Source organism: Fukomys damarensis, unplaced genomic scaffold (assembly GCF_012274545.1).
Source record: "Fukomys damarensis isolate Sample0158 unplaced genomic scaffold, DMR_v1.0_HiC HiC_scaffold_33, whole genome shotgun sequence".
In the NCBI taxonomy this organism is placed as follows: Eukaryota; Metazoa; Chordata; class Mammalia; order Rodentia; family Bathyergidae; genus Fukomys; species Fukomys damarensis.
In genome coordinates this window covers 40,246,077-40,266,930 of record NW_022900945.1, presented here as the reverse complement: position 1 = coordinate 40,266,930, position 20,854 = coordinate 40,246,077, and the positions used below count along the sequence as shown (strand labels likewise).

The 20,854-nt window shown below is 34.8% G+C and overlaps 1 protein-coding gene across 9 annotated transcripts in view; it reads right to left on the bottom strand.

Annotated features, from left to right (window-relative positions):
* Positions 1-20,854, bottom strand: part of Gpsm2 (G protein signaling modulator 2) — a 46,883-nt gene that overhangs the window by 24,313 nt on the left and 1,716 nt on the right. The window contains exons 2-12 of one of the 9 annotated variants that reach the window (XM_010605947.1): positions 19,112-19,192; positions 15,119-15,247; positions 14,510-14,648; positions 11,556-11,862; positions 8,245-8,361; positions 7,716-7,839; positions 3,616-3,837; positions 2,914-3,049; positions 2,216-2,358; positions 1,443-1,566; positions 1,214-1,329 (exon numbers count right to left, since the gene is read on the bottom strand). In XM_010605947.1, coding sequence (XP_010604249.1) covers positions 1,214-1,329; positions 1,443-1,566; positions 2,216-2,358; positions 2,914-3,049; positions 3,616-3,836 — 740 coding nt within the window. In that variant the 5' untranslated portion in view covers position 3,837; positions 7,716-7,839; positions 8,245-8,361; ... (2 more) ...; positions 15,119-15,247; positions 19,112-19,192. The remainder of the gene's footprint in view (positions 1-1,213; positions 1,330-1,442; positions 1,567-2,215; positions 2,359-2,913; positions 3,050-3,615; positions 3,838-7,715; positions 7,840-8,244; positions 8,362-11,555; positions 11,863-14,509; positions 14,649-15,118; positions 15,248-19,111; positions 19,193-20,854) is intronic. The other 8 variants (XM_010605946.1, XM_010605940.1, XM_010605941.1 and 5 more) reach the window with 8 other exon arrangements.

The window sequence follows — 20,854 nt, the reverse complement described above, 5'->3', positions numbered from 1 at the left end:
TATATATATATATATTCTGAGTCTATAAATTCTAGTTCTGGGGGAAAATGGTAGGTTTCACTATACTCATGCTTCTTTGGTCAAATAGCCACCATCCAGTTTATAATAGAATTTTTCAGCATTTACCATAAGTACACCATTTAATGAGAATTTTTATATCCTTTGGCTTTAAAATATATGAAACTTTTATATTTAAAATTAAAACATATACTATATTCACATACTGACATATTTTATCTGGAAGGATATCTAATTAACCAACAAATATTAACTATGAGTCAATATTTAAAGCTAGATGGGATGCTATTTGATTTTTTGAATTAAAATGATATCTTTCTTTTTTAAAATTGACAAACTATTCAGAAATCTCACCTTGGTATCTTTACAATTATTGAATCTTGGGTTCAGTCACACCAGATTTTCCTGAGGTTGAGCTTTCAAAGCTAACTAAGTAGGGAAAACTCAATCTAGAAAGCACAAGCCAGGCAAGTAGGAGCTGTTTAATCCTTGCTACAGTGTATGTTTGAAGCTGCCTGATCATACCGGAAAGACCGTATCACAGAAGAAACTGGGATTGCTAACTCCCAGGGAGATAATGGGCCCTTGGCCATCAGAGTGAAAGTAGGGAAGAAAGAAGGTGGGAGAATTGCTCATTCAGAGGGTGGGATGGAGGAGAAAAAAATTCAGGGGCCACTGGTGGAGATTAGGGCATATTTCTATTGCCAGGCTTTCTGGCTTCTCTTCTGACCCTTCTTTCTTTCTTTCTTTGAGACAGGGACTTGCTATGTAGCCCAGGCTGGCCTCTAATTCAAAATCCTTCTGCTGCAGCCTCTCAAGTGCTGGGATTACAGATGTGTGCCACCAAGACCAGCTAAGAACAGTTAAATTTTAAAGATTAAAATACGAATAATAATCAATGGGGTCATACGGCTACTAAATCTTAGATGTGATAATTTCAGGTAGAATAATACTGACTGAGCAGTGTGCCAGGTATGATGCTAAATGCTCAATACATCTTTCATTCAATCTTCACTACAATTTCCAAGTCAAGATATTGCTGTCTTCTCTTCCAGGTGAGAAAACGAAGGCTTAAAAATCCAGGGTCCTATTGCTAGTATGCATCAAAAACCAGGTTTTCAACTTAAAGCTTATGACTTAGTGGGCATGTATAACTACTCATTTTTACATTTATATACAGAAATATTAGACTAACTTGTAGTATTCGGAAGCAGTTTCAAATTCACCAAGGAATATATATGCATTTCCAAGGTTGCTATAGGCTCTTCTTTCAGCTGCTTTATCTCCAAATTCTTTTGCAATAAGGAGACGCTAAAACAGAAAAATTTTATTAGACTTATCCTATAATAAAACTGGGATAATGTAATCACTGTTCAGAACTTCAATGGAGGAACTGATCTGGCTCCACGGCTTTCCATTTGTACCTGCTCATGAGCTATAACTGCATCCCTGAAGTTGCCAAGAAGGTAATGTGTGTTGCCAAGATTTCCAAAGGCTCGTCCTTGGGCTGCTCGGTCTCCCAAAGCAGTTACTAATGATAGATTTTCCCTAAATGAAACAAAAAATGGTTAGAAAAAATGTTAGGCAAAAGTTCTTACTTATTTGATTTATAGATTTTTTTTTTTTTTCTTTCCAGGGCTTGGGATTAAACCAGAGCTTTGTATATACCAGACAAGCACTCTACCACTGAGCCACACCCTAGCCATAGATCTAATTCTTTATATCTGAAAAAGAAATTCAAGGAAGCTTAGAGCAATAATGTGTAACATTTTTATGATAAATCTATGACACAGGGTGATTATAGGAAATCACCAAGAATATTTGTCTGAACCATTCAGGTAGATTCCTGTGCAGAGTTAAAGACAATTCATCTTGGAACCGCTACTGTTTTTGTTTTGGAACAGCTATTGTTTAAAAGTTCTATGAAATTCTATTGGGCAAAGATAATTTACATAAATTAGACATCCACTGATATTTCTTGTTTTTGCCACTAAGGGGTACTGGTCTGCACTTTAAATGAAAGCTGAAGATTACTACTACCAACACAACATGAACATTTAAGCAATTGATTTGACAGATTATTTTTGTTACTCCGTAATTTAAAAACTTTTCCCAAATTTAAAAACTTACTACTGGGTAAACAATATATATTGGCCCATGGCTTAGGGGGGCCTATGACTCCATCAGCCTTACTCACTCATAAAAATCCACTGCTGCCTGCAGAGCATTTCTCACTTCTTCTGGAAATTCTCCAACATCCTGGGGACCAGGGCAGCCAAAACTTTTCCCTTTGGCATGATACACATTTCCAAGATTGTAAAGTGCTCTTGCTTCTCCCACCTAGAAGAAATCAGAAAAGTCTACATTTTTGAAATCAGAGGCCAGGTATTAATACTCATGTCTCTGTCTCTGTCTCTGTCTCTGTCTCTCTCTCTCTCCTTCCTCCCCCCACAAATATCCTTGATACTATTATCAAGAGAAAGGTTTTTTTATTTTTTCAATATTAAATATTGAACCCAGAGCCTTCATGTGGAGCTATATCCCCACCCCTTTTTAAATTTTAAGAAAGGTCTTGTTATGTTGCAAAATTCCCCGGGTGGGAGTGACTTGTGGTCCTCCTGCCTCCAACTCCCAGAGTGCTGGGATTATAGGCATTTGCCACCACCATGTCCATCCAGCTCAGGAGAGAGAAATTTCTACAATGGCCATCTATCCAGAACCAAACAAATCATTATTATGAAAGAAGAATCTCTATTTTAAATTTTTTATTGTTTTATCTTTTACTATTTGTCTATGAACACTTTCTTTTTTAAATAAAATACAGAATAAATACAGTAATAAAAAGCAATTCCTTTAAAATATTTGGCTTTTGGCCTACCATCTAAAGTTTATTACCTTGTCATTAAGCTGTCTGGAAATATCTAGGTGTCGCTGACAACAAACTACAGCTTCATCAAAATTCCCAAGAACTTTTAAGGTGTTTCCCAGATTACCGCTAGCTTTGGCTTCTCCCAACTGGTCTCCAATAGTCCTGAGGGAATAAGGCAAATGGTGTTAAAAATACAAATGGCATTAAAATGTAAAGCAGCCCACAGTTAAAGTTCTCCTAGAGGACAAGTGACACGCCTGAAGTCAGAAAGACTCATTAGCTTTGAAACATACTTTAGATTTTTCTTTTCTTTTTTGGGGGACGGGATAGAACTTGGGTCCTTGCGCTTGCAAGGCAGCCGGCAAAACCACTGAGCTAAATCCCCAGCCCTTGTATATACTTTAAATAAAAATGTGAAACTTAACATTTGTGTATTTAAATTAATTTTCATTCATTTAATTAAACTCGAGTCATTTTACTATTGTTCATTCAGTTAAACTGTGTTTAGCCTAAAGATTAGTTTTCAAAAGCAATGCTATTGGGCTGGGGATTTAGTTCAGTGGTTCCACCACCTGCCTTGCAAGTGCAAGGGCCCAAGTTCGGTCCCCAGTACCAAAAAAAAAAGCAATGCTATTAAATGTATTTAGTTTTCTTAATTGAATGGAAGTACTTTTTAAAGTAACAATTAATTTAAGGAGGAAAAATATTAAAAAGCTTACATTAATTACCTTGCAAGAGTTAAATCATGATGGTGGTATTCTAATGCTTTGGCATAATCATGTAAATAGAAATAAGCATTGCCCAGCTGGCTGTAAATAGCACTAAGTGTTTTTAGATCTTCAGTTCCAACTTGAACTGCTGCTTCAAAAAATGACACACCAGCACGGCAGTCTCCTGATTTACATAGTCGTTCCCCTTCCAAGGCCAGCTCTAGGCAAGAAGCTTCCATTCTGTAAGGACAGACATTTACAACACAGCATTATAACTATATCACAATGTTCTGAAATTCCAGCAATATAATTTAAGTATGAACTACATGGCTACTCTTGCTCAGAACAATGCCCCTTTAATTGAAATATATTTATATAATTGATAAAATAGCAAACTGTTATTTGTAGCAAGAGCTAATGTGTCTGTTCAGATTTCTCATAGCCTCAGAGGTCTGTTGTACAGGAAGGATGGATATCTTCATATGGAGATCATCTAGAGCAATGCACTTTACTACAGAGAGATGATGAAGCAGTGTTTCCTAAACTACTGAGTGTGGCAGACCCATGGTCTTCCCAAGGGTTTGGGGAGAAGAAGGAGCACAAGGGAAGGAGTGGTATTACAGCACTATTCTCTATGCAGGTATCCCTCACCTGTCCATAAGTCCTCCTACCATCCATTCATCCATCTACTTACCCTCTCCTTTCTCTTATCTCATACACACATAACACACATACTCTCCTTCCTTCTCTTACAACTCTAAAATAGAGCAAAATATTTTGATCTACAAAGCATACTGTACAAGACCACTAAGTGTCAAGAAACGTCATTAGTAATAATTTAAAGATGTATAGAAATTATAATTCTCAAAAATCTGTCCCTTCCAGTGAAAAAAATGTAAGAATGGACTCACTGAAAATATTCAGGAGAAAAAAACACTGATACTTCATGTTCTAACTCTAAACTTTAGAAGGTACCTTTCACCACTTTTTCTTCATGACTTCTGCCGTATCTGTGTACCACCTATTCACTTAATACACTTACAGTTTAGCAAATTTTCTTTAAATTGGCACACTATCTTTGTCACTGAAAAGTCTTTATCCAAACTAGTATGCAGGCAACTGCAAATTTGGTGTGATATTTGTATTTATTTTCTAATGAACATTAAACAAATATGTAACCATTAAAATTTAAATGTAAAATTATCTTATGTATGACTCACTAGTTAGTGGTATACATTTCATCCTCTGAAAATTCTGATTAAGCTCATCAAACTTAAATTTTTGGAACTGAATTCAATTTTTCCTCACTAGAATTAGCTTTGAGTCACTCGAACAGAGCAGTGGTTCTTAATTCTGGCTGCACAACAGCAGAGCTTGTATGAAGCATTTTTTAAAATTCTTGGTGTTGGGTCCTACTCTCTGGGTGAGGTCTGGCCATCTGTATTTTTTAAAAGCTTCCAGGAAATTCTAATGTACAAGTTGGGATGTGAATCATTGTTTTAAATAGGAAATGTGAATTAAACTATCATACACCCTACTGTCATTCAGATATGATTATGCTTTTGTATCTAATAGCAAGTCAATTAACATGTTTCTTTAGGTTTTGTCTTTCAGTTTATGAAAATGTCAAGGTGCCTTAGACCCATAAATTAAAATGGGGTTGTAAAAGTAGAAAATAAATCTGATGAAGCTAAAAGAAAAAGTATGGAGTAAGATAAACAGAGCCAATCGCAAAGATTCAAAGCAGACTCCTGGTTCAGAAAAAGGCAGAATAATAGAGAGTTTTCATATTTTTATATCCAAGGTTTGTTTTGGTGTGGTACTATGCGTTAAACCCAAAGCCTGTACACTGAGCTGCATCCTCATTCTTTTTTACTTTCAGATAGGGTCTTGCTAAATTGCTAAATTTCCCTGGTGGGGCTTGAACTTTGTGATCTTCCTCCCTCAGCCTTTCAGAGTGCTGAGATTTACAGGCATGGGCTACCATACCAGGTTTCTTTCTTTCTTTTATCAGTTCAACTGAGTTAGTCAATGACTACTACATGTTCACAGACTAGTGATTTCACCTTCATTTTGTAAGGATCTATGCAGAATAATAGAAGTAAACCTCTATTTAACATTTTGCTTTAACATCAGATGAAACCAGTGAGACATGAGAGATCTAAAATATAAGTCAGTTAAATAGGAAATCTTAAATCTTTTACCCTACTTCCTCAAAGTATATAAATATAAGATATATAGATTGATGCTCTTATTTCAGCAGTCTTGCAACTAGACATTTCGCTAGGAGGAAAAAACAGTTTTTCTAGGTCCATGAAGGACATTGATACTGTTGATATGTCTGAAAGGGGGTTACAGAGGAGGGTGTAGAACTCGTAAACTGATATTTTTGTTTCTTGTATAGTAGAAGAATCTTTTCATATTAAACTAGAGACTCCACAGCCACACACAAAAAGAAATCTTAAATTGGTTTCCTTAACATATCAGTTCTCAATTAATAAAGCCTATTTTTGTCTTTCACAAGTAAAAATTATTCATTTCACTAGTGAAAACTGTCCTTTTTTAGAAGTATTTTTTTTTGCTTGTTTTTGAGACAGGTCTCACTGGTCCAGGCTGGCCTTGAACTCACTATGTAGCCCAGGCAGGCCTCAATTTGTGGCAATCCTCCTGACTCAGTACGCCAAGTGCTGGGATTACAGACATGTGCCACCATGCCCAGCTGGAAGTATTGTTTGAAAATAAGGAATTTCTTGAAAGAAATAATTTATGTGTATTTCTTAAGATTGTCTGGGGATAATGGTATATTCTGTGCATAAATTTAAAAAAGCCAGCAAAAAACCTGCTATATATAAATATGATTTTTATTAAATGTTCTTTTTCTAAGTATCTGAACCATTTGTCTTTATTTGTCTAGATACTGAAACGAATGAACTAAGAAATGTTATTAAAACTGGAAAAGATAGTTCAATATATAAAATACTTATTAAAAAATTTATCAGGTGGCTGAGGCAGGAGGATCGCTGTGAATTCGAGACCAGCCTGAGCTACATAGTGAGTTCCAGGGCAGTCTCAACTACATAGTGAGACCCTGTCTCAAAATGCCAAAAAAAAAAAAAAAATTAAGCATTCCAATTATGTGAAAATTATATATCAAATATTTTCACTGATAGGAATATATCTTAAGGGTACGGTTATACAAATTCAAAAGATATACAGTACACGAAAGATTTATAGCAGCAAAGAACTGCAAACAACTTAAATGTTCATCAATACAGTAATGATTTAAAAAAATTACACGCTGCCATGCACTGCATGTCATTTCACTGAGGAAGAGAAAAGGACTGTCGCATACAGCAGCACCCTCAGTTCAGGATGACTGAGTTCCTGGCCAGGAAGTTGCAGGTGAAGCATCAGTGGCTATTTATATACTGTTTAAGGCATTTATATGTACAAATAAGGAGTTTAAAGCATTTCTCTATATCTATATAAGGCAGAAAAATGTCTTCTTCATGCAACTTTTTTTTTTTTTTTGGTGGTACTGGGAATCAAACTCAGGTCCTTGAGCTTGCGAGGCAGTCACTGGAACCACTGAGCTAGATCCCCGGCCCCAAAAATGTCTTCTTCAAATAAGTAACTTTACCATAAATACCTTTTAATTTAATACATTATACTGGAACCATCAACTCAAATAATGTGATAGCTAAATTTTACTGGTGAATGGTTTCATAAGAGTTACACATTTTGAAAAAAGAACTGTCATTAGAAACAATGATAGCAAACTAGAGCCCTGCTGGCTACATGCTGTCTGCCAGGTCCAAGAAGCACGACTTCCAACACAGAAAACACCTAGGAAAGTTATGTCAGTAACTAGTCCCCAAAATAAAGTTCAAAAATCCCTAGGTTATTATTAATTCTGAGATATATTATGACTTTATATTTTATTAGAAAAGAAGTCAATATTCTGGCAAAATACCAACATCTCAAGCAAATACATATAACTGCAAAATAGAGCAAGTTAGCATATAAATTTTTTAGAAGATCATTAAATAGTAATAGAGAAAAGTAATTTTATATCCTTTCTGCTGCTATGGGAGAATAGAATTACTTCATTTGTTTACCTGTTGGTTGGGCTGAAAACAAAGAATATAACCAGGTACAGAAGACAAGCCAGGAAAATACTTCTCCATTAAAATATATCCCACATATAAAGTTTCTTCTGTTCTTCCTAGTGGCCTGTCTTATCTAATTGCACAAAGAAATTGTATCACTAATAACTAGAAATAAACATTAGTATCCTTGACTGAAAGGTTTTCATTTTTGCTAAAAATGGATTGGATATCTTAAGCATAATTTTTTGCACAAAAATTTTATTTGAATTTCATTAATCTATATTTTAAGCTTTACAACCTTCTTTATCTCCTTAATTTTGGTTTCTTGTGTTCACAGGTATCAATAAAAAGCAAAACAAGATTAAAACTTTGATGCAATTTAATTTCTAAAGATCCAGTAATACTGATTATGTAAAGTCCAATCTGATTCTTCCTCAAAATCTTAAGAATAAATGATGGGATTCAGGACTTCAGATCCAAAACAAAAAGAGTACTCTTCAAGTTCTCCAGCATGAAATCACCTTTTGTAAGACCCTACCTTCACCTTCTATGTTTTCTCATTGGGTACAGACGTTTTCCATCACCAGTCTTAGTTCCAATAAATGATTCTTCATCCATTCAAATTTACCACACATATCTAACTGTTCTAGTTCATCTTGTAAAAGAAAATGTAACACAAAATTATCTAGATTTATATGGTAACAGTTTTAAAAGTGATTTTAACATATTAAATTTAATTCTAAAATATTCTAACACTGAGACAGGTATCATTATTACAAAAGAGAAACTAATGCACAGGTTAAGTGACCTGATTACAGTCAGTGATGGTAAAGCTGAGAAATGAAATTTTATTTTTGCTTCTAAACTCAATGCTTTTTCTACCACTCCACGTTACCTCAAATTATTCTTCAGGAAAGAATATTATTAACAACTACAGTTTCCTAACAAAATTAAAGGATTTAATCCCAAAATTGCATTTCTTTATAACGTATAGCAAGTCTTATTTTTACACTACTAATGTATTGAAATGTTTATTCTTTCTGGTAACAATTATGAAGAATATGTCCAAAGAAATAGAAAACTAGAGAAACTAGTGTAATAAACACAATGCATCCATCTTTCAACTTCAGCAACTACTGATATATTTATTGTCAGTATAGGTACAAGATCCCAATAATGAATGTAACTGTACTGTATACCTAAAATGTACCAATAAACTCAATAAAAAAACTGTCAGTATATACTTCATCTCTACTCTTTTTTTTTCTTCTCATTGAGTTTATTGGTACATTTTAGGTATACAGTACAGTTTTCATCTCTACTCTTATCCTCATTGCTCCGACCCGATTATCTTGAAGTACATTCTAGACAACATATAATTTCATTTATAAATATCTTAGTAAATACCTCTAAAAGATGAGTCTTTAAAAAAAACATTATCACACCTAAAAAATTAGTAATTCTTTAAATCAATCATACTTTAAAAGTTTAGAAACAAACTGCACTTTGCTATCAATGTCTACCTCCCAAAAAGGTACAAACTATTTCATAAAGCATTCTATGTCCCTTAGGAAATTTCCTAGTATTCAAGGAAACATTCCACTTCAAAGGTATAAAATCATTATACTATGGAAACTCCTCCAGGGATAGCTGAAGATCTCGAGCATGAAAGAATCAAATGGATAAAACACTTTATGCTAAGTGTTTACTATAGTAGACCTAACATAAAGGGTTCAAATCAGTACCCACAATTATACAATCCAATAAAAACCCAGAATGCTGGGTCTTAGAGTATTGATGAAGCCAGGGATTTGTTCAGTATATTTTTACCAAAGGCAGTTATAAATTTGTATGCTTCCAATTCATGAAGTCCTGTAGCAATGTGCATGATGACCTGTGCTGTGTTGTGGGAAAGGACAAATCTTAGATCTTCCCTCAGGAAATGTACCATCTTGCTCCTCCTCATCTACTGCTCGTACAGTGAAGCAGACTACTCTTCAAAGATGTTCTGCAAGATGGATAAACATTCTAATGGTTCATATCATGGATATATCCAATGAAATTCAATGGACGTGTACCAGACAACATGCTATGCACCAAGGCTGCCCTAAGGAGCTAAAAGTCGAAAGGAGCCATAAGGAGGGAAAGACAGCCATAAAAACATCGAATTTTAACACAGCTGGTGCTAAAAAAGAAATATGCACAGAAGGGACACGGCCTAACTATAGAGTTTACAGATGATTTCCAGGAGGAAATAATCTCCGAGGTAAAATGTTTGTACTAAGTAGAAGGTAAGTAAATAAAATGGGAGGGGAATCCTGGTCATTTTTAAGATGTAGCATGACCAAAAGCACTGAGACATGCAATAGTTTAATGTGCAAGGAAATAGAGAATGCAGGAAGTAAGGTCTAAGGAACAGACAGAAGCCAGCTATGAAAGATCTTGGGTACTATGTTAAGCTTGGCTCTGCCCTACATAGGGGCCACTGTAGGCTTTAAGTAGAGAGACTGAATGGTTGGTTAGTGCTTTGTTTTTAGACTGATCCTTCTAGTAGCAAATTAAAAAGGTGGATTGTTAGAAGGTAAGAATGGAGAATGTGAGGAGTCTGGAGGGAAGACCCTGGGGACCTGAACCACAGCAGGGTGGGTAGGACGCAGATGAATCTGAGAAACACCTAGGAAATCAAACTGGCAATACTCCATGCCAGAGAGGGAGAAGGAAGAAAACATGTAACTTTCAGATTTTTGGAAATATGGTCTCATGGGTAGGCTAAGGACATTTCATATTAAAAGCTCATCTTATGTTGAAAGTCTTCCATTCTTTATTTGAAACTTCTTTGTTTTTAAGAGAAATGTTCTTACCTCAACCTATATAAACTTCCTTGGCACGATGCTCTAACATGAAACAAATCTATTTCACAGGATGATGAACCTCATTATATTCTAAACATATATTAAGTCATATATTAAGACATCTGAGATTTGGTAGCAAACATTTTCACTCAAGTTTTCAATTCTACCTATTGCTCCAAAATTCTGGTGTCTATATCATTAACCTGTAACAGTTTTAACAAAGAATTTACTATTATCTAATCATTTTACTAAATAATTGCTTGTTTTTATTTTATGGTTTAGTGCAATGACCAGAACTTCTAGAATAAATATTAAATAACAGTGATAGTGCAGGTATACTTATTTTGTTGTTTTCACTAAATATATGTCATGTTTAAATGGCTCAATTATGAAAGATCACCATTTAAAAACTTTAATACAAAAATTAAGTCCTCAGCTGACATTTTAAAAATCCATCTTTTACTCCCAAAGATTTCGAAAGATACTCTTTTTATATTTGCATTACATAAGTTACAAAATATGAAGTTACTTATTCATAAACTTTTCCAGAGAGCATTAACAAACAAATCATTTTCCTATAGAAAGGATTCAAAAACAACTACCACAACAAAAAGGAAATATTGCTGACAGAAGATATCAACTACAGCTATATCTATCTATCTATCTATCTATCTATCTATCTACACACACACACACACACACATATATATATATATATATATATACAAACTTATATATACACATATATACATCTATACAGACACACACACACACATATGTATGTATGTATGCATATTTTGAGTTATTTCCAAACTGAAAACTAACGGGGCCGGGGATTTAGCTCAGTGGTTCCACAGCTTGCCTTGCAAGCGGCAAGGACCCGAGTTCGATCCCCAGTACCAAAAAACAAAAATAAACTGAAAACTAAAATGGTCAGCATTAAATATATGTTTAAATATGGACTAAAAGTTATCCACTAAGAAAGCAACAGTCTTACCTGTAACGAACATGAAAAGAATGGTCTTTCCTCATGCTTATCAAATTTTCCTCCATTGAGTCATATTATAAGCTGAGCAAAATATAAAATTATCTTATTTTGTGCCAATCCAGTTCTTTACAGTGTAGAATTGTTTGCAGAACATTGTCCAGTTAGTACATTAATGAACTGGTATTAATACATTCTAAGCTCCTGCTTCTTCTTATATTAATAATGAAAGGAGGTCAATGTCAGACAGCTTAAAGGTTCAAAATGTGTCCCAAATCCTTGCATCTCTGGCCCTTTCAGCAGCACTTCAGCAACATTTCTGCAAAAGGAACACAAGATGCTTTGCTTGAAGTCCTATTTTTAAAGAATAACCTAAAGTAACCCCGAGCTGTACATAATCACACAGCTAATGCCACAGACTGCTGTTCTGTCAATCACTACAGAAAATTACAGATGGCTTAAGTGTCTCCATGGGGATTATAAATAAGAATATGAATATAGAGATTTGAGAATTGCCCTTTAATTTTTTACAATAATTTAAAATACAAGTTTCACATAATAGTTTCTATTATAAATAATCAGAGTATGTATACTATTAGTACTTTAAAAATTATGATGCTTTGATAAGTCAAAAGAAGAAATAGTTAAGTTCATTCTATTAGAGTTCATTCTAGAGGGAGGGGGGAAGGGGAGGGAATCAACAGGGCCTGGAATCGTTTTATAAACATTTATACGCCAGGCTAGTTAATCCAACATTTTACTATTCCATTCCTTGGAAAGTCTGAAAACAGGTAATGCTAATTTTGGATAGTCCCATTAGAAAGTTCATTCATTTAAACATATATTTCATTTCTACCTATTTGTCCTGGTTCTTCCTTCAGTTGCCATATATATAAAATAAAGCCTAAATCTTCTTCCACATGACATTCTAAGTATCTCACAAACCAGACTATACAAAAATACCCATTGCTGTAATTAAGTATAGTCTGAAAGAGGTTTAACAGGGAACAGAGCAGTAAGGTGAGAGGGAGGAAGTCAGTAAGACTAGCCTTGGGTATACTGATAAAGGTTTACAGAGGAAATGAAGTTCTCATATTAACCAGTTTGGCATGTTTTAAAAAACTACAAAATATTATTCTTCCAATTTCTTTTCTTGCTTCTCTTGTCCAACAAAGGAAACGATAACTTAAGACAGGTCTCAGCTATTAATCTAACAAATCTCTTTCCTTCTGTTCAGAAGTCCACTGTGCAAAAATACCATTATTAAAAGGAATTAGTGTGGATATTCAGAACAATAGCTCCACAGTGCATCTAAATTACGCAACAGCAAATAAACTGTCAATTATTATTCCATGAAGTTTTAGCCTCTTATTTATAAAATTGACAAAAAGAATGATACTATGGCTTATTTATCTTGAAATTAAATTGTATTTAATTTAAATATTTTCTCATCGATGTAAGTTATAAATTCCAAAATTTACTAATATTTAAAATATCAATTACATCTTATTAAAATGTAAATATTATAAATGATGTTGCAAAATACTAAGGTATTTCAACATACTTTTGACAACTATGTAGAGAATCACTTTTCGGGGGGTACTGGGAATCAAACTCAGGACTTTGCACTTGCAAGGCAGGTGGAGGAACCACTGAGGTAAATCCCCAGCCCCAAGAACCACTTTTAAAAGAATTAAGACCATCAAGAAGACAGAACGTTATTGAGTATTTTATGAGGAATTTGATTTTATTATTCTCAAAAAAGAAGTCCCCAAATAGTCACATTAACAATTTTTGTAACAATTACACAGCATTTATGCCCTGACCCCAAGCAGAGGATCCAAATGAGACTTCATATATGCTAGGCAAGTGCTCTACCAGTGAGCTGCATTACATTCACAACCCAGTAGTAGCACTTTTTTTTTTTTTTTGAGACAGGGTCTCACTATGTAGTTGAGACTGAACTGGAACTCACTATGTAGCCCAGGCTGGTCTCAAACTCACAGCAATTCTCCTGCCTCAGCCTCCCAAGTGCCAGGATTACAGGCGTGCGCCACCATGCCTGGCTTGCATTTTGTATCTTAAAATGTTATTTACTGAACAAACAAGCAATTCTTTTTGGTTTGTTTGGTTTTTTTTTTTTTTTTTGGTACCAGGGACCAAACTTAGGGCCTTGCGCTTTCAAAGCAGGCGGGAGAACTAAATCCCTGGCACTCTGACAAGCAATTCTTGACTCATGATTCACTTTGTAAGAACTCTCTAATTTAGTAACAATGTGTTCAGTCATGTTCTATATTACACAGAGTTAAACCCAATACATATTTAACACTATATATGCATATGTACATATTCATACTTATACATATAAACATATGAGTATAATAGTGTAACACCAGTTACGCTGCAAATATTAAATTACAAATTTGTTCATCAAGATAAGAAAATTTAATGACAAGACTAGGAAATGGAAATGATAGATTTGAAAGGATACTAAGAAGTGATCACTTCTCAGTTTTAACCTTTAACCTCTATTAAGACTTAACGAGTGGGAGCCGGGCATGGTGGTGCACACCTTTAATCCAAGCACTTGGGAGGCTGAGGCAGGAGGATCGCTGTGAGTTTGAGACCAGCCTGGGCTACATAGTGAGTTCCAGTTCAGTCTCAACTACATAGTGAGACCCTGTCTCAAAAAGCCAAAAAAAAAAAAAAAAAAACCAAAAAACCAAGACTTAATGACTGGGCCCAGGATTTAACTCAGTGGTGTCACCACTGCCTCAAAAGTGTAAGGTTCTGAGTTCCATCCCAGGTACCAAAAACAAGACTTAATGACTAATAATTTTCAAGAAACACATTCATCCCTTAATAGTATCTTCCAAAAATGGTTCAAAAACCTCACTACTCTAAGTGTTAGCAGCATCTTTTGGTCTGACTATATAGAAATAAAAGCCAGGTGTGGTGGTACATACCTGTATCCCAGCTACCTGTTAGGCAGAGGCAAAATGATCCCAAATTTGAGGCCAGCAATTTGGTAAGATCCTGCCTCAAAATAAAATACAAAAGGCTTGGAGGATACAGATCTGTGGTAGAGTGACTTAGGTTCAATACCTAGTACCAAAAAGAGGGAGAGATAAATCATTTTTCTATATCCCAGAAACTGAAAGAAGCATATAGAAAAATTAACTGGTGTTAGTATGCAGCTTACTGCTTCACTTTTAAGAATCTGATTAGAGTCAAGATAGGGAAACTTCATGGAGCAAGGTGGCTATGTAGGCACTGCCTGACGTAAGCAATCATAGTAGCCAAACAAGGTTGGCCCTGTACAAGGAAAACTTGGCTCTACTTTACTCCAGTGGCAGTTAAAAGCTTGCAAACTAGGTGACGGGGGGTGTGTGTGTGTGTGTGTGTGTGTGTGTGTGTGTGTGGTGCTGTTGTTGTTTATGGAGCACAGATTGTTACATTTACATCTTTTGTGCTTCTTTGAATTTATCTGTTCCCGGATGACAATAACTTTTGGTCTGAATCCATTCAAAGATCTCTATAAACTGGTAACACCCACATATAAATACTTTGCTTACCTCCAAATTAGGCCATCTATATTTTTTAACTTTTCATATCCTAGTAATTTATTTTAAAGTGTAATATTCAAATTCTCCAAATCCCTTTTAGTTGTAATGTGTCAAGCCAGATAGTTGCCCTTTATCAATCTGAGCAAGAATAAACGTGAAAAAATCAAGAACATTTAAAATAAAGTTCTGTTACATTAGAATTCAGAGTAGGGTTTATAGTAACAAATATGCAACATAGTAATTATTGGCAAAATAAAGTAGAATGCCAAAGTATGCATTTCTTGGATAAATTCGACCATCCCAGGGAAACTATTTTTTGTCAAATTACATGTCTGTATATAGACACTAACTCATTTTTAGAGGGACTCAATGTGGGTTGTCACCTAATCCTGTCTATTTTGCTGTTCTGGGAATAGAAGTCAAGGCCTCCTATGTGCTAGGCAAGTATTCTACCACTGCGCTATATCTTACTCTCTCCAAACTTCTACTTCTCACATTTTATCTGAAAGATAAAGCAGAAAAAAGATGGTGAGTTTATGGAACATTACATGCAAAATTAAGAATAAGATAGTAAGATCAGGAATGTCATAAATATAGGAGTATATGAGATTACATACAAGGAAAGGCAAAGAGTATAGTAAACAAAGTCCTACAGAGATAACCTGAGATAACAAAGAGCCAGATTTCATTGTGACAGATGATGAGGACGTAACTAATGGCAAGAAAAATATTTTGATATCAAAATGTATTACTAAACCAGGTGTGGTGGCACAAGCCTGTAATCCCAGCACTTGGGAGGCTGAGGCAGGAGGATCGCTGTGAGTTCGAGACCAGCCTGGACTACATAGTGAGTTCCAGGTCAGTCTCAACTACATAGTGAGACCCTGACTCAAAAAAAAAAAAAAAAATTACTGACACGAGAAACTAGTGCGGAAAGATCTGATCTGAGGGTAACAAAGTAGAACTGAGTACTAACACTTGAATTTTACACATCTTTGAAACTAAAAAAATTTTAAATACTAACATAATCTAAATGTTACAGTAAATCATTGGCAAAATTAAAGAGAAAAAAATCAGAAGTTTTAAAAAATTAAATCAATATATAACAGTCCTGATTCCTTATTCAATATACTCAATCTCTAAACCAATAATGTAACCAAGCTGCTGCATGGTATTACATATTAAAGATGAACTCAAAGTTATATATATGGTATCTATCCATCTCTAATACTGTTGAGCATGGTTTTAGTATTAACAACTGGCATATACACCAAATACACATTGTACAACCCCAAATTAATAAAATAAACTTAATCATAATGTTTAGTCCTATTCTCTATCATTGTGGAGAGGTGGGAATGTACTACAGATTAGATGGAAAACTAGTCCTACTAGAGCGGGTGAAGGGAGGGCAGGGACAAGGGAAAAAATGAGAACCAAGACCTGTCATGTAAAGGTACAAGATCCCAATGATGAATGTAACTGTACTGTATACCTACAATGTACCAATAAATGCAATGAGAAAAAAAAATAGTCCTACTAGATATCATGCTGTACAAATAAAGTTCTTCAGCAATATATAATCCTGAAGTATGTACTACTATTAAGATCAGGTATTTATTATAATCTTTAACTCTGCAACAATCAATGTTCTGTTTGAGATTTTAGGTCAACTTAGCTTATAAAACAAGGATAATTAACAGTGTAAATGCTAATGCACATATTATTATGGACTTTAGGACTGGGGGGTATAACTCAGTGGGACAGCACCTTACCTAGCTTGAGTGAGTTACATAGGTTTGATCCTGGAGGACACAAAATACACTTGATCTTAGCCAAAAGGCCGAGAAGCAATAAGGATACAAAATAAACAAATAATTAAATGAAAACTTTCAACCAGAGCCGGGTGTGGTGGCGCGCACCTGTAATCCCAGCACTCTGGAGGCTGAGGCAGGAGGATCACTATGAGTTCGAGACCAGCCTGGGCTACAAAGTGAGCTCCAGGTCAGTCTAAACTACATAGTGAGACTCTGTCTCAAAAAAAACAAAAACAAAAAAAACTGAAAACAAACAAACAAACAAAAACTTTCAACCAGCTAAATAAACAAGATAATGTTCAAAGGATGAACTACAACAGAGCTATATATTCCAAATAAATCTGAAGGCATACCACCAGTCAAAGGGTTCCCAAATATATCTGAAATTATATGGGTCAATATGAAAGATAACAAATACTACAAAATAAAGTATGATTAATCTCAGACTCATTTTTCTTGGATACTCATGAGGGTCTGGAACCAATCCCCCTTGGATAATGAGTAATGACTGTAGACACCTCCTTTCTTAGTGAGGAACATTTATATTTTTTTCCATCATATAAAGCTAGAATAATAGCCAAAACACATAAAACCAGCACATGAAATTTCAAAGCAAATAAATACTAAGACAAATGTAATCTTGAAAAGAACAGTTTGATTATTTCAAGTCTTCAGTTTAGCACTGTTACTAACAGTGGCAAAGGATCAAATGTATGAGTCTACTCCCATGGGAAGTGCTGAATAGTTCAATAGTAGTTTACAATCTACACAAAGCCCAGTTCTTAGTGTCTTAAGGTTTAGCAGTCCATGCAAATCAGAAATGACAGGTATGGCAGTGCACGCCTGTAAACTTAGAATTCAGGAGGCTGAGGCAAGAGGATCACTGTGAGTTCAAGGCCAGCCTGGGCTACACAGTGAGTTCAAGGCCATCCTGGACTACACAGTGAGACTCTGTCTCAAAATTTAAAAAAAAAAAAAATCAAAAAGAAGTCAAATATCAAAGATGTATTTGGGGTGTGGTAAACTAGGAAGGGACACTATTTTTAAATTATATACAAAAGGAAGATTGCTTGTATGTAATATTCCTAATTTTGGTTACCTTTTCCCCTCACAAAGCAGTTATTGAATCAAAAATCCTGTTCCAACAAGATTGTTTATTTACATTTAGGAATATAAGTACATTTGCTGGCACACTCCTGTCATTATCAGCTACTCAGAGTCTGAGGCAAGGGGACTGCAAGTTTGAAACCGGTACAGGCAATTAAGTGGGACTCTGTCTGAAATAAACATAAAAAAGGCTGAGGATGTAGTTCAGTGGTAGAAAATGAAAGAGAAAAAAGAAAAAGAAGTTTGCGTTGGGGGTAACACTCAGTGGTTAAGATTGCTTGTCTAGTAGGCTCAAGGCCTGGATTCAATCCCCAGCGCTGCAAAAAGAAACCAAAAAAAAATATGTTCAACTAAAGGAAAAAGGTCTATTCCTGAGTATTTTCTTTGTATGAAAACTAATACTTTTCTCTCTATTACTTGGTTTTATTTCTCATCAAAGTGAACTCCAGGGCTTAAGAATGTTAATTTTCCTTCTGGTAAAACTATTTTAATTAAATATGATCTTTTAAATCCACTAGTCAAATGAAAAACTTTTTAAAAGTTTTAATTAGACAGTTGCATAAAAAATGATTTCTAGCTATTATTAGCACATGAAATTGGATTTACAGAAATCTTACAAAATCAAAGTTACATAAGATAGAAAAGAATAACTTTTTTAAAATTCTAAATTTCAATCAACCATATATACATGCAGCACTCTCCAAATAACTAGTCAGTTACAAAACCACAAGATTACAAGAAAATGTCAAACTCTCCCTGCCCCCAAAAGGTTCAAACTAAGTCCAATTCCTATAAAACAACCCTAAACATATATGCATTTATATCATTGTCCTTTCTTATCTATAATCTTTTTGTTAATAAGTAAATATGTATTTAAATTTTAACTTTTTAGGACTATACAAATTATTGGAAAACATGGTATAATTAATAGCTGAAAGAAATAAATTCATAAGTTTTATAAACACATTACTATGGTAGAAAAAAATGAGAACCAATGATTAGTAAACAATGGAAAGTACGTGGCTTTGAGAAAAACTAGTTACCAAGCCACCAAAGAACATGACCCACTGCCACTTACTATTAAAGTAGTCTCCCCATCTCTGTGATTTCATTTTCCTCAGCTTCAGTTACTCACATCAACTTCAGTCAGAATCTAACACTAAAAGGAAAATTCCAGGAATAGATTTAAAATGTCCAACACTCTGAGTGGCTTGATGAAATCTTTCACAGTTCAACCCAGGAAGCAAATCATACCTCTGCCCAGTGTATCCATGCTGTATATACTACCTGCCCATTAGACACTCACTAATATATCGATCATCAAATTAACTGTCAAAGTATCAGAGTCCTTGTTTGCAAGTAACCCTTCTCTCTTAATTACTAATGACTTCAAAGTACAACAATAGGGCTGGGGATTTAGCTCAGTGGTTCCACTACCTGCTTCACAAGTGCAAGGTCCCAAGTTTGATCGCTGGTACCACAAAATAAATAAATAAATAAATTTTTAAAAATTAAAAAGTACAAGAATAGAGGTGCTGGCAATTTATTATAGTATATTGTTATTACTATACTATTTTATTAGTAGCTATTTTTTGTTAATTTCCTACTGTGCCTAATTTGCTAGCCAATGTTTCAAGTTTTCACTGGGTGTCTAGAAGTATTCCCTGTGAATAAGAAGGGAATACTATACCAATGTTGGTCAGCAATCAGCTCCAATGATTTGATATATATTCATTTAAAAACTTGGTAATGAACTAGAAGTGGCCCTTTTTTTACAGAGCATTGCTTTTTCAGTTAGTTAAGTGACAATAAATTAGTTCTTATTAACAGAAAGGCTTTTTAAAAATCAATTTCGAACACATTTTAAAGCAGAAATCCAAAGTTTAAAATAACAAAAAGGGTACCTAGAGGATTTGTGTTTAGAATTCTTCATAGGTAAATATATGGAATATGATCCTGTCTTCTCAACAAATATCACCATTCTGTAGGAAACTAAATCTTTTTAGTCAGTTCAGTAATGTTATGAGATGGTCTGAGAAGAATAATTCTAAGTAAAATACAAGGCAAGTTTTTTAGAAGCAAGGCAATCTGCACTACACCTTGAATGATGGCAGATCTTGTGCAATTGGAAAGAAGGTATTCTATTCAAGGGAAATGGTTCAAGCAGAAGCAAGGAGGTGGGAATGCAGAGACTGTATTCCAGGACAAGCACACTGATTAGAAAGTGTGAAAAACACATCAGAGGTAGAACAGTACCAAATTGTGAGACCCTGAATACGTGGCTGAGTCACATATTTGGCCTTGTATTTATACAATGAGGAACCTTGCAATTCTTTTCAACAGAGAAAGAGCAAAGTTAAATCTGTGCTAGGAAGATAACTGGCGTATCATATTAGGACAGGATGAAAAATCAGGTAAGAGAAAGAGACTGCAAAAACTCCAAAAACAACTACCGAACAGGAAGCCTTCACATCTCACAACATCAAGCACATTGCTTTGCATATAATGTTCAAGGAACTTTTCTGATTTCTTGCCAAGTAGTGAAGAATTCTATAACAGTGAGAAAACAGGGCTTTAACACATTTTACTCCACAGTAAAGGTTACATTCATATTCATACAAATAACTCAGAAAGTCATTTATAAACACTTTGATGACTGTGACTAGAATAATGAAAATGTTATTATTTAGATGGTAATGAAGCAAGACAGTAATAGTTATAAAAGGATGGAAGGGCTGGGGATTTGGCTCAGTGGTTCTGCCACCTGCCTCACAAGTGGGAGGGCCTGAATTCAATCCCCGGCAGGCGCGGGGGGGGGGGG